General features: G+C 34.8%; 3 protein-coding genes across 3 annotated transcripts; all 3 read right to left on the bottom strand.

The window, feature by feature from the left end:
- Window positions 1-1,455: 1,455 nt before the first annotated feature.
- Window positions 1,456-4,250, bottom strand: LOC113303590 (putative disease resistance protein RGA1). The gene is made up of 2 exons (XM_026552636.1): window positions 1,802-4,250; window positions 1,456-1,706 (listed from the first exon to the last, which is right to left on the bottom strand). Exon 1 carries the CDS (start codon window positions 3,580-3,582, stop codon window positions 2,323-2,325), a length of 1,260 nt encoding a protein of 419 aa, XP_026408421.1. The 5' UTR covers window positions 3,583-4,250; the 3' UTR covers window positions 1,456-1,706; window positions 1,802-2,322.
- On the bottom strand, window positions 3,799-5,494 carry LOC113304912 (putative disease resistance protein RGA3). The gene is made up of 3 exons (XM_026554033.1): window positions 5,201-5,494; window positions 4,483-5,082; window positions 3,799-4,179 (listed from the first exon to the last, which is right to left on the bottom strand). The coding sequence occupies exons 1-3, from the start codon at window positions 5,492-5,494 to the stop codon at window positions 3,799-3,801; spliced, it is 1,275 nt and encodes a 424-aa protein (XP_026409818.1).
- A 6,273-nt stretch (window positions 5,495-11,767) lies between these two features.
- Window positions 11,768-13,438, bottom strand: LOC113304911 (phospholipase A1-Ibeta2, chloroplastic-like). Its single transcript, XM_026554031.1, has one exon. The coding sequence runs from the start codon at window positions 13,436-13,438 to the stop codon at window positions 11,768-11,770; it is 1,671 nt and encodes a 556-aa protein (XP_026409816.1).
- Window positions 13,439-15,162: the final 1,724 nt, after the last annotated feature.

The raw sequence follows: 15,162 nt of genomic DNA, 5'->3' as shown, positions 1-15,162 counted from the left end.
GAGAGTCGGTATCTTTTAATCGAACGGAGGCGACATGGCGACAGATCACGTCTTTCAAGCATCAGGTATCTATAAAATTATGCAGTTACTTCAAAGTTAAGTGGAAAGACCAGTTATATACATATAATATATGTTAGGGGAATTAATTATTACCTTGCTAAAATTGGGAGAAAAGTGAGAGACTAAACAAACAAGCTACAAAAAAAACAAAAAGGTAAGGTTAAGGAAGACAAAGTGTTCTAGTAAACAAACAAGATGAAGAAAAGACAGAAGAGTTAGAAAAAACCTAAAAGAAAGAAAATAAATCATTACCTTGGATTGCTGTTGATCTGATGAAAAGGAAGATTAAACCAGCGGCAAAAGAAGACAAGAATGTTAAAGGTAGAAGGCAAATAAAGTGCGTTGTTTAATTGAACAGAGAAGAGATTAAACAATGGAAGCTTACTTGAAGAAAAGAAAGAGAATAAGGGGCGCAGAAGTTTGATTGTGGGTTGTGCATCCGCATTTATACCCAAATGCAAGGGTTGTATAAGATAGATATCTGGGATTTCAAAAGGATTTGGATATCGTCAAATATTTCGTAATACGGACTTTACGGAGTACGTATATGGAGTACGTATTTTGTCAAATACTACTGTATTTACGATTAAACTCATATGACGTGGAGGAAGCAGCACGTCGGCTACACTGCACACAAGAAGTTGTTCACGCTCGTGGAAGAATAGATTTGAGTGGCAGCCAAGTGATAGGATATCGGACCGCTGGTTCCATAAAGACACTTCACCAGTGTAGGAGTGAAGTATCGCACATGTTAGTAAGCATGCGAAGTGAAGACTATATAACTTAAACGAGGGAGATCGCACACATCAAGGTTGAGATGACACACCGGATGATGTCACGAGTAAAGTGTGAAGTTCTATGCGAAGTATAGTCTGAGCGAGAACGAGTGAGTGTACATGAGCGAGTGTATCGCATAGAAATTCCGAAAATAAAGGATCTCTTAGTTGTCATTCACTATTTAAATACATATATAAAGAGAAAGGCAGGAGATGGAGAGGGGATCATTATTATTTTCTTTATCATCTTCTTCCCAAAAAAAGAGTTCCAAATACTTATTAATGGAGTCTCAATGTAATCCAAATGTAATTTCAACAATCATAGTGAACCCCAACCGCGTGGATGTAAATCACATTGCTCGAACCACGTAAATTTTGTGTCTTATTTTACATTTCCATCATTTTTATCTTCATTTTCATGTTAAATAAGTTTAGATATAGAAATTGTTAAAGGGGTGTTAGTTGTGGGATTTCCTGCGACTACAACCAGGATTACAAAACAACGTTAAAACTGCCAACTTGATTACCTAGTTGTAGGTAGATACTTTTAGTCCCAAAATATAACGGGGAAAAGCACAGAGATAATAACAAGACTTGATCAGCCCCATGATTCATGAGCATCACTTATATGTATATATATGGTGTCTGCCATCCCAACCAGGTTGGCGCCATGAACAACCACCACCAATCATTTGCAAAGGCATAAGAAGTCGAGAATACTACAAAAGCATCATCCATAATAAAAGGACTAAATGTGGCAGAACTCAAGTTGTCGTCAGCTGCTCTCAGATGTATCAACAGTAGGTGATAAAATTCTGAATCGACGTCTTGGTTCTGGTTCTTCATATTTACACCATTATCACCCGCATTCTACATATTTTTAGTCCACCAAAAGAGTAACTTTAATAAGATTGCAAAATGATGCATTGATCAAAAGAAGGAGCTCAAAGAGAGAGAGGAATGACCTTCTAGATAAATTTGCAGCGAACAGATCTACTTCTTCTCCTGATTCATGCACCATCAAGTGAAATAACTTTTATTCATCGGCTAGCTGGATCCCTAGATGTCTTCCATTTGAAAATCAACTCTCAGATAGTCAAGAAAGACAAGAGATTTCTTGAGATTGTAAGGTATCGATTCTTTCGATTTTTCGCACTTCCATATAATTAATTTCTGTAGAGAAGTGAACGATCGTAAATCCGGGAGTAACGTTAAAACAGGACAACCATCCAAACTTAATGAGCGGAGAGAATTTCTGATATTCTTCAAGTTGGAGTTGATTTTAGAACATGAAAAAGATTGTGTTGATCCGAAATCATCTTCGTGATCAGCATCCTTGTTATTGTAGTAATTTCTTAGATCATCGTCTTCAAGAAAACCTTGAAAATTAGAGCAATATTTGATGGATAGTTGTTGAAGATTCGGAGTGATATTTTGGAGTAGCACACCCACTGGAATATATATTAACTCTGGAGAATGTGATATATCAACGGATGTCAGAGGGCCATCCTCCAGTAGCAAAGAATGGGGTTACTGCCTTACTATTGGTGTCGTACAATTCCAGTTCCTTGAGAAAATGAAATGAGTTTGGTGTGGTTCTCAGTTTTGGGAAGCAATTGATTTCTAGCTTCTCAAGAGAAGAAAACGAAATATAAATTGGAAGCGGCGGAGCAACCCATTCTTCTAAATTTTCCATTGAAAGCTTCAAATGAATTAGCGAAGGAAACAATGACATTGTAGTAGCATTTTCAGTAGTACCACCAAGAATATTGTTGCAACTCCTGATTCTTTCTTCTTCTTGCTGGTAATAAAACTCGTCACCTAAACACTTGACTGACTTCATTTTCCAAATCTCAAGAACACTAAGACATGGAAGCAGACCAAGGGCTGGTAGTTTCTCACATCTAATGCAACCCCAAAGAATTATTTCGACTAAAGTCGGAAGGCAGGTGGATGAACCCATCCATTTCGGAAACTTCAGACCCGGAAAATAATTTACTTCCAACTTTTTTAAATTAACGTTAGGCTCGAGACCCTCCAACACCATATTCTGAACATCGTCGTCATCCTCGAAAATGGAACCCCATATTAAACACAGATAACGAATGTTCACCTTATCTTTTAACTTCGCTCTTGCTGCATCAGTACCACCTCTCACGAAATCCAGATTGTGAATCCATAACTCTTGTAAAGAATTTAGATTGGCTAACTCTATAATCCCGTCACTATCAGTACCACTATTACAAGAGATGGTTTCCCTGCAGTTCTTCACCAAATAAGATTCTAACACTTCAAGGCAAGTTAAAGTTTCTATACCTCTAGGCATTTCATCTTCCTTATTCTTTCTCCAATGTTTGAAAATTCTCAGTTTTGGCAAATTTTTGATTTCTTTGGGAAGCTTACAGTTTCCGAAATGGATTAACTCCAAGTTGCTAAGGTTGTCGATGCATGACTCAGGTAAGACTTCAATCTTAGTATTAGATAAATCTAGGCACCTTAATCTTCTCAAGCTTCCAACTTCTCTAGGTAACACTTTTAAACTTTCACAATATTTGAGTTTCAACTCTCTAAGATCTTTTAACGACCCAATATCTAGAGGTAAGGCTATTAATCTATAGCCCCGATATAGATCTAACGTCTGCAGATTAGTAAGTTGAACGACAGAATCAGGTAGCATTTCAACATCCGACCACGAGAGATCTAGGTGCCTTGACATCTTCAGAGACCCAATGCCTAGAAGAATCATTCTAACATTTACGCATTTACGAAGCACTAATGTCTGTAAATTGTAAGTTGATGAATGGATACATCATGTCTTAAATCAAACCAACAATAAGACAGGTCAAGATACCTCAAATGCTTATGCTTAAATATCTCAGGAATGTCTAAATCATGCCGATCAAGCAGACAATTTACTCTTAGATTCTCTGCATGCACTAGATAATTACCCAAATGATCATTTTCAAGTGAAAAAACGGACCTCAATCTTTTTATTCTTTCCAAGAGTTCTTTTGAAAATGTTACTGAATTTTTTTTTATCTAAAACTAAATGCAAACGACGAAATTCAGAAATAGATTCCATTTCGCTGGAATTCACAGTCTTGATACCGTGAACACCATTGACACTCTCCGCAAGATCATGCACCAAATCATGCATCTTGCATGTTTCGATGTCGCCCAACTCATTCTTTGCCACATCTTGGAAAAATGAATTGGCCAGCAAACTATGGAAATAATCATCGCCAGCATCTTCGAGCGATATTCGACTCCCACCATGAGATGGATAAATGAAACCCTCAGCTATCCACAACCGAACTAGAATTTCCTTCTGAATGACCCAATCCTTTGGGAATAAAGAGCAATAAGAAAAACAAAGTTTCAAATGCGAGGGTAATTTATCATAGCTTAATTTCAAGATAGATAAGATTTTAGTTTTCGCATCTATCGTCTTGAAACTATCATGATGTAGCACTGACAACCAATCAGTCTCAGTATTATGCAAGCGCAAAACATTACCCAGAACAGTAGCAGCTAGTGGTAAACCACCACATTTTCTTGCAATTTTCTATCCTATGCATGTCATGTTTGGGGTCTTTAATGCTCCACCAGGGGAAAATGCTTTGGTCTTGATAATGGACCAACAAACATAATCTGTTAACTCTTTTAGGATGTAAGGTGAGGTAATATCTCGGACAACTGACGCAACCACATTGCTACGAGTAGTGATTAAGACTTTACTTCCATGATCACCTACACTAAGCAAACCCTTGAGTTTATCCCAATCCTCTGCATCCTCATTCCACATATCGTCGAGTACTAGTAAATATTTTTTGTTGTTCAACTCTTCTCGAACCTTACTAAACAAGACCATGTCATTTGATATATCATCACACTTCTTACTGGTGACTGACTCAATTATTTTCACTAAAATCTTCTTGATGTTAAAGTCATCAGACACACAGACCCAAACTCTTATATCAAAGAAACTTTTTATTAAGTTATCTTTGTAGACCATTTGAGCAAGTGTAGTTTTTCCAATTCCACCCATACCCACTACGGAGACGACAGAAAATTTCATGGACAATGATGATGATGATTCCAAAGATGAAATTAACATATTTATTATGGTTACCTTATCATTATCTCTTCCTAGGACACTTGATTCATCTACAAAGGATGTAATTAGTCGGTTTTGTTGCACAGAATTGCGATCACGAGTGTAACTATCTGGTGTAAAAATTTGAAACTGAAATTTTGCCATATCGATAGAAATTTCATTTAATCTCTTGTTAATATTTCTGATTTTGTGAGCCATCTTGAAATGAAACGCAAGCGGGTTGGAAGATGAAAAAAAAAAGTCGTACCTTATTTCTCGTGCCACACAGTTTAGATCGATGCATGGCTTCATAAGAAAACTCGCCCATAACATCATCAGCATCATACACGACATCCTTGAGCCTTTTTAACCAAAGTCTCACCAAATCAAATTCCTCTTGCTGCTTCTCAGCATCCGTTGTTACAGCTGCTATCGTCTCCAAAGTTCTTTCAAGTATTTCCAACTCATCTTTGACTCCCCAAGCCATGCCGATCTGTTGAGTAACAACAGAACCCAAATTTCTCACTAATTCAGTTGCGCCAGAAACGAGTAACCTTTCCATCTTACTTATAATAATTCGGTTTCTAAAATAACAAAATCGATGATTGAGAGCAAATTCAGTTAAACAGAGAAAAGCGAGCAAACGGAAGTAATCTTTGTTCGGTTTTTGAATTTTCAGTAGGGATGCGAATTAGCAGCTAAGATAGATATCAAATTCATTGGTTTCGTCAATCTCAATCAAGACAGTGGAACTGGAATTCAACCATTAATTATTTAGGACCATAACTTTATTATGCATGAGTCAAAGTTTTGAATAGTCAGACAAATCTCCATCACAACTTGGTAAAGAATATCTACACAGCAGGCCCTAAACTGTGCATTTTCACACTTCTCTTGACGCGGGAGTCGAAAGTAGCTAACCAGAACTAGCTAGATTCTGCTGTTTAGTTCCAGATGGTAGTTACTTAAACAAAGCTATATAGGTTTCAGTCTTCCTTAAACGCACAGCACAACAAGTCACCTACTCAGCCGTCATCTTACATTCACACACTGTTACCCCGTCTACTGTCACTTGGTCTGGATTATGTTGCAACAATATTGATCTTTTAGTCACAACTTTTCTTTTTATTTACCGCTTTATAAATAAAATGGGATTCGTTGCATTAATGTAAGGAATTAAGTGGCACAAGTGTACGGTGTTGGCATTTTTAGGATAATTGTAGGTATTAAATCTTTTATCGTGGAAAAAAAAACACAATGGGTAAAATTCTATATACACTGGTAGAACTGGGAAATGTACGTGGGAGCGGGACTATGGGAGCTCTACGCTGTTGTTTCCTTCAGTTAGGTTATTGTTTACAATTGATAGTGAAACGGGTAGGATATAAAATGGAGATAAAGAAGTATTTATACAGTAGTTGTAAGAGAGAGGACTTCACTTCCTTGAAGGCTTCGACAGTGTTAACTTTGCAAGAAAGGAACAAAAATAATATTCAAAAAAGATTCGTGACAAAAATAATATTCAAAAGAAATTAGTGTAAAAGGGTTAATATATTAGAAAGAAATTTTAAAATCGATTGCAACTAAGAAGAAACTAAATTAACCATGCACCATCCTACCTAGGGAAATCTTTTTTAAATTTTTAGAAAAATGAAAATAAAAAAAAATAACCGAAAGTAAAATGATTTCACTTGGAAAATAAACAAAATTTAAATTCTTGAAATACAAAATATTGATTAAAAAAATTTAATATTTTAAAAATAACTACAACAAATTCGTCGTATGTTAGAAATTAATGCCTCACATGCAACCTTATATTTAATTAAGACTGAGTTCAGTTTTTGGACGTTGGTTTTGAATTTTCTAATGAAAAGGAAAAAAAGATATCCTAAGGAAATTTTAAGCCAAGAGGTAAATTACATTTAGTCAATTCCACATAATGTTTTAGACATGGATTGATTTTTGATGAAAGTAATCAGAATGAAAATTAGTTAGTAACAGGATTAAACCTAAGAAGATGATTGACATAAATACATATATGATATTTTGGAGATAACTGAAAAGAAAAAAATGCTCCTCTTGGCAAGAAAACAACATTCCATATTTCAACTTCAAAAGGTAAACATTTACGATTTGTTTTGGTCGTCCTTACACTTTATTGCCTATTTTCCATCCCAAGAGCTTTTATACTACTGTATCATATACACTTGTAAGGTCAGAAAGAAAAGAAGAAAAAAAAAAGTCAAACACAAAACACCTCATCGTCTGTGCTTGTAAACAGTAAAAGGTTGGAATTTGATTTTTCCGTTCAAAGTCAGATGTACAACCAAAAGCCAAAGTTTGTTTTTGGAGAGCAAGTCTTTGAAAATTTGAAACAGAATAAAATTAAAGAATTTGTAGTTTAAAACAAAAAGAAGAATACAAGAAAATAAGGCAAAGCACCATTCTTCCTATTTACTTGTATCAAATTCAAACTCGAAGCTAACAATTAGACGGATCATGCAAGCAACTTATGACGCATTGAATTGCGTTCACGGTGCAATGCATTTAAGTTGATCGGCACTCATCATCATATGACCCTACCATATTGACGACACAAAATTGGTTAAAAAGATCAAAATCAACAATTCTTAGGTGAAACAGACTGGTAAGTTTTGATAGTGTTTATATGGATAGGAATCAAAAAATATTGTTCAATTATCCAGTTTGGATGTTTCACCCAGAATTTTGTTTATTAATTAACTGGAATGGACCAATATGTCCTTGTCTTCTTTAATTTTGGGTGAAAAAGACTTTCGATCCGAAGAAGAACAGGCTTCTTCATCCTCAAACATATTTTCTTTCTTTTCCCCCAACAAGACCAGATCTAATCACGGTCACTATTACGGCAATTGATAAAAACCATCGTTTGTGAGTTATAATTCGGAAAAACAAACGTCGCCGCCACAACCACCAGCAGAGAGGTACATGTAACCTAATAGTTAATCGATTATGCAAATGAGAAAATGGGTTTTCTTAATGCTTTATTTTTCATGAGATTCCAAACTTAAATTCTTTGAGATTAATTCTTAGATTCACTATAATTTGAAGTACCATTATTAGCTATTGATGTCTTTGTTTTGATAGTTTATGATTCTGATTGAATTCATTTGGGTTGTATGAATTTGATACCAAACTTAAATTATTCATTCAACCAATTTTATTTCAATTTGGGTTAGAATAGTTCTCACAGATGAATTTCAATTTCGGGGTTTGATTTTTAGGTATATGTTGATGAAGTAAGGGATTATGTAGTGATGGATTAGGAGGTTGTTACTGATACTTATGTATTTGGAAGTATCATGCAGGTTGTCTTTGATTAGGCCATGATGTTGAGAAATGGTTTTGAGTGATTTTTTTTTTTGTGAATTGTTAAATGTATGGAATGCAATTTGAGTTTGTTTGTGGTAACTAAACTTCAGCACTGAAATATGTTGCAACATGTAATTTAATTTTTCACTGTAAATAATTATAGGTGAATGCATCAATTTAATTTATTTATTTTTGTGTTAAAGTTGAACTTTTTATTAGCTTGGTGGTCATCTTCCTTATTTGGATCATAACAATAGTCTAGAGCAGTTTAATAAGAGTGAGGTGCTCATTACTGATGTTCTATGCAGGTTCATTTCTATCAATTTTGAATTTTGATAGTATTCACACGCTGGAACCACTCTCTCAAGGCCAAACTGATAGGTACTCATTGCTAATGGAGAGGCCAAATAATTGTGATGCTGGAAACATTTTTACATTGAAAGGAGGTATAATGCTTCTTCTCTTACTAGTCCACATCGCTATTACGATGAAGAAAGATCTTCTTCTAGCATTGGGTTTCCCATTCCTCAATCTTTCTTTAGCTTTTTCTAATGGTGAAAAGTCTAGAAACTCCTCATTTACAAGGATAAGTGAAGGGTATCGATTTCGGCGTAGGAGGTCGTTCAAGTCTGGAATGTGGATTTTGATTGAAAATGTATACAGAAATGATGTAGCCCATACACATGTATACAATTTAAATTCTTTTTGTCATATCATAATGAATTTTTTGGTTTTATCAATTATAAATGTTTTTCATTTCTTATAGTAAAACTTGAATAAATCTAAGTAATTCACAGATTAAGCCTGGATGAAACCAATTTTATCCTGCATTGAAAGACAGATTTTTGAGTAGTATGAAACTGGTTTCATGATGCTTATTCCGACAAAAACATATATTCATTCTCTGCACACTCATAAGTAGACAATTTTTTCTTTGGACGAAACCAGTTTCACCCTGCATATTTTGACGAAAATATATACTTTTTTGTCCATGTATGTACCTGGTTTTATCCTGCATATTCTCACAATATTATATGAAATTAGCAACAAATTATATTGAATTAAATTTTTCATACTAATTGACCTCCAACTAAGATATATACATTCTTAGATGAATTCATTTTCATAATTGTAAGCGAAGAAACATTTTTACAACGAAAAAACGTAATATTAAATTACATCAATAGTTTTTTTAGTAGCGACTATATTGATAACCAGCCTAATGAAATGACGGTCATAGTTCCCGTTCAACTTCCAATAATTACTTCAATCATTCATAATTCATATAGGAGGTCTCCTCGTTTTATGCTCATTTCATTCCTTGGAACTGCTCCGTCTTCATAGTCACAACCATTAGTCATCACAATTTTATGAGGTAGAGAATGTATATTTTCAAAGTAACGAATGCAAAACCAAGTCTTGATTTACTTTGTTTTATATAAATAAATAAAAAAGTAAAATAACCAATGTTAATACATGAAATAGGCTCTTCTAGTGTCACCACATGATGAAATCAGTTTCATCCAGTAATAAGACAAGGTATAACTAGTTGTATCTAATGAAAACACAAAATAAAATCAGTTTCATCCTTTTTAAATTTGGATGAAACAATTTTAGCTCAATTGAAAACATGATGGAACCAGTTTCATCCAATTATAAGCATGGATGAAATTAAGACAATTTCAAAACAAACTATATCAATACTTCAATAGCACTATAACAATCATAAAAAACATATACAATTCGATACTTGACTTTTATTATTTAAAATGGGATTTGAGGCAAAACATATATAAAAACAATTTCAGCTCAATCCAAAACAGGATGAAACCAGTTTCATCTCAATCAAAAACATGATGAAACCAGTTTCATCCTAGTATAACATGGACAAAAGTAATTTCAGCTCATTCTAAAACAATGGTAACACATGATGTATTTGGATTCATCTTGTAATAAAAAAGGATGTATCTGGAATCATCCAGTGATAATAAATGATAAATTGCACTCACCCAATTATAACACAACATGTAACTAGATTCATCTAGTGATAATAAATAATGAGATAAGCACATTCTCTGTATAGCGTACCATATATAAATTCGCTCTAACTAAATCTAGATGAATCCAATTTCTTCCTAGTTCGAATGGGTTAGAGAGAAAACCAATTCACAACATACAAATGACAATTTTGTAAACCTAGATGGATGATTCTGGTTTCATCCTGGTTTAATGGGTTAGAGAGAAACGATTTGGTATGAAATCAATTTCACAGTTAACATATAACCATTTTTGTAAACCATGACGAATGATTCAAGTTTTATCCTAATTTAAATGGGTCAGAGAGAACCAATTTCATATGCAGATGAAACCAATTTCATTATTATAAAATAAATTTTTAAGAAAACGTAAAATTAATAGATAGGAACAATAGTTACCCTTTTCGTGGTAACGGTTAAGATATCAACTGGCTAGGGTTTCTGATGGTGGTAACATAAACTTCCGATTTGAAATCATGGTGGTAGTGGTGGTAGTGATTAATGTAGATGAAACTAATGTGGGTTTTTGTTGTCAGTGATGGTGATGGTGATGGTTAATATAGATAGAAGAGAGAGTTTGATCATTTATGGTGGTGGTGGTGGTGCGGGAGAAAGTTTGATGTACAAGAAAAGAAAATTTTGATGTTAATGGCGGAGAAAGCTTGAGCAAACTTTCTGCTCATGAAGAAAGATGGAAGACGATAAATATTTTTGAGATGACGTAATAGAAAAATAAAAGATGCTTCAAGAGTACAATAACAATATATTATTTAATTCTTTCCCGTCCATTTCACTCATGCGGAAAGTTTATCCGTCCATTTGACCCAGAAAAAATACATTTTTAGCTAAATAGCCCATTTTCTGTATTTACAATTGTTAGGCTTCTTTCCAAAATTAGTCTCACTACTTTTAAAGTTTCAATGCTAATAATAAGAGGTATTATTTTGATTAGGTGTGTACTAAAATTCTATATACAAAACATCGACCACCGTTGAATTGGTACATCTCCGAACAATTGGGTACTCCTATTAACACCGTTTTATTCTGGTCAACCTAAATTGAAACTTCATTGGTTGGAACATTAAAAGTTGACTCTATCTGAGGGCAGTTTTGCATTATAATATGACCACATACTTGATGCATCTAACCTATTGGCATTATTCTATACAAGTCATGAACTTTTGCGTATGCTCTCTAGTCCTGAGATCTTCTCCTTTTATCCCATATTTGAGCACAACGCATTGTCCAACATGACGCATTTTTATATGTGAACTCATGAATATGATCAAATTTTGATTCTGACTTTGTCTCCAAAATTTGACGAAGTAAGGTAAACCTCTTTCGAAGGTAGATTATTCAACAAAATCGATCCGCTTACAAATTAAAAAAAAAAATAGCCTTAACCAGGTTCTAAAGCAGTTAATGTAGTAACAAAGTCATTGGTTTGATCAATAATAAGATGATGGACTAGGTAAACAATTTTGTAATGATAATGGACTACTAATTCCCTGTTCAAAATTCAATTCCTGCAACGACTTAGCTTTATTTATGTATAGTTTTTTAACATTAGAACCTTGCTCATGCAACAACTTGAATAAACTTCTCTTTGCATTTGATCTAAATGGACGATCTGATGCCAAAAACCCATCCACCAAATGTAAATAAGCTTCCAAGTCATGACAGCACGCGACATCAGCATTCGGTTTTAGATACGGCGACATTTTACTATCAAGACGTAGCTCGCTACCGACATGTGAGTATGCCCACGGCATGTTATTATCCAATATATTCAGCATTGTGTTTGCTTTAACTTCTTCTCTTAGTTTGTAATCGAGGGTTTCGTTTACAAACATCCCAGGTACACGAGTGATCATATCTTGCGAATTCACAATTCTTAACACCTTGACACCGTTAGATTTGATCCTATTTGCGAAACCTCTGTTGCCGACACGTGGTCCGCCGAAGGTAAAAACAGCCACTGGTGGTGCATCAGCGACCGACTTTTTTATCTCATCTGCCGCTAGTACCGACAATGCAGCTCCGAGGCTGTGACCAGTTATTGTAATACTCAATGACTCGCCTTTGTAAAGTTCCATGAGTCTCTGAACCTCCCGAGTTATGGACTCGGATAGACTTGGTATATGAGTTCCCCTAGTCTTGTAAAGACTCCAAAACCCACATTCCACTTTAGCTTGCAAAAGTTCTTGACTCGGTGGTGACTCTTCTGCATCATTGACACTGATCAAGAGATCTCTGACGTTCTCCGCCCATTCCAGACACGTAGAAGTACCCCGAAGAGCGATAACTATATCTCTTCTCCCCATCCGTTTGATCTCTTTTTGATCATCGCAAACCGCCACGTAACCGATCCAACTAGATCGCTGAGTCATCCAACCCAAATCAGGTATCACATCATCAAACCACGGCGGTAATCCAACAGAGGATGTGGCATACAAACTCTTGGTAACCTTGTATGATCTTTCCGGTAATGTTACATGACGTAGCATCGGTGCTTGGTCAGTTGGCGTAGCTAGATCGGAATGGAAAGCCATGTAAGCTGCTTGTATGAATTCTCCATATCTAACGATTTCTCGCCGGAGATTTTCGTCTAGTGGATCAAGTAGACCTACCCAATCATTACTTCCATGATATTCAGGCCACCTGCTAGCTAAACTATTCCTCGGTGAATACTTCGGCGACGGTGAAAGTAACCGTTGAAATTGTTTCGGTGACAGATTCTCTTCCACTTCTTGTTTCATCATATCTGGCCACATTCTTGACAAATCTAATGCCTCTAAGAATCGCTTATAATTGTTTTTCGAATTTGTTTTCTCAGTGGAGGGTTGTTGTTCTTGTATTTGTTCTTGATCATGAGATGGTTCAGCTAACAACTTCTCTAAATTAGATATATGGGTCTTAAGATTATATGATTCAACTGGTTTGATTTTTGTTGTGGCCGAGACTGAAAGAGAATGAATTGGCTTTGATGGCAGCTGCGGCGGAAACTTCGGGTTGAGAAGTGAACCTCCGGGGAGAAAACTCAATTGTTTGCTGAGTAAACTGTATGTGTTGATTACTACGGATGATGCCTGAGAAGGCCAGGTTAAACTAGCCTGCATGGAAGCAGAGGAAAACAAGGAGAAAACTATAGTTAGGTAAATGGGGTTTTGAAAGGGAAAGAGTAGGATATGAAATGGAGATGTTGTGCTTATATAGTTGTAAGAGAAAGGACATCGTTTTCAACCAAAACGAAAGGAAGAAAAAAGGATTTTATCAGGAAAAGGGAACAAGAATACTAGTATTTAAATTTAAATGAAATTGATAATAAAAACAATTTATGAGAAAAGGTTAATATATTCAAGGGAACTTCAAAATTGATAACAACTGATAGAAGAATATTTGTATGCCGTAAATTAACGCGACACATCCTACCTTGTATTTTAGTGGGATTAAGGGAGACTGAGTTTGGTTGTTGGTATTGTAGTATACCTGAAAAAATGGACCTCAGTAGAAAAGTCTTTGAAAATGTCATTAAAAATGAACAAATTTTTAAGTCCGTAAAAAAATCGACGAAAAAATATAATATACAGTATGAATCAAAAGTTTCAAAATTACCTATTAAAAAAAATATATTTATACTTTGAAAATTATATAACATCCCATATTCTACTTTACATTTTACTAATAAGTCTGATTTTTGGATATTTATTTTGAAACGAAAAAAGAATATTCCCTCCCCTTTTGGAAAAATAGATACTTTAACATTTTCATGTTAATCGTTAATCTAATTTCAATCGTGCTACTTGAACAGTTGAGTAACAGCTGCTTGACCGTTATGCTACCGTGCTAATGATTTGCTGGAGAAAAGGATGGTTCATTGTTGACACGTCACAGTAACTAAAGACAATAAAATGGATTTTCTAAGATGAATAATTCCAATTAGTTTAGAAACGTATTATCTTTCCCTTCTTTTGTTCTTCTTCACAGGTGAATCAAAGATTGAAACCCTAGATGATTTTTTGAGGCCATATAGTTTCAGTAATATGAATATCATTCACGGGAATCTTGACAATCCTTGTCATAGATTCATTTATTTTGTTCACATAAAATGAACAAAAACATCGACATCGTTAACTTTATCCAACAACACCATCATCATGCACCTTTACCGTCTCCAATCCTTCGTCTTCTTTCTACACGGTCTCCAATATCAAAACCAGTAACATCATCATGCACCTCTACCATCTCCATATCCTCCACAAATCACCAACACCACCATCGACATCATCAACTTTATCCAACAACACCATCATAGATACCAGCAACACCACCATCAAAATGGGTTTTCGTAATTTGATTAAATTTCTCAAATTAGGGTTTTATGTTAATTCGATTTCAGAAGATAAGAAATTGGTACTCTGCAATTTCCCAAATTAGGGTGTTACTCTGTTTTTTGTTGAGATTGCAGAGTACTCTGTTTTTTTCCAATTGGTAAGGATGAAGACTATGCTCAAATTGGTAAGTTTCTTGACCTTAATTGTGTTTTGATTTCAAATTCGTTCATCTTAATTAGATTAAACCGGTTTTATCTTGTGCTAGATTTAGTTGAACATACATGGCGAAAATGGGTTTCATCCTATACTAAATTGGGTTGAATTTGGTTTCACCCATTTTAAACTACCATGCAACTGGTTTTCATCCTATACTAAGTTGGTTTGAATTTGCTTTCACCCATTTTAAACTAGGATGAAACCGGTTTCATCTATAGGTGGGATGAATCTATGATTTTTGAATTAGGTATCACTCATTGTAAACAAGGATGAAACTGGGTTTCATCCTATAC

The sequence above is a fragment of the Papaver somniferum genome, chromosome 8 (genome assembly GCF_003573695.1).
Source record: "Papaver somniferum cultivar HN1 chromosome 8, ASM357369v1, whole genome shotgun sequence".
NCBI lineage: Eukaryota > Viridiplantae > Streptophyta > Magnoliopsida > Ranunculales > Papaveraceae > Papaver > Papaver somniferum.
This window is presented reverse-complemented; position numbering and strand designations above follow the sequence as displayed.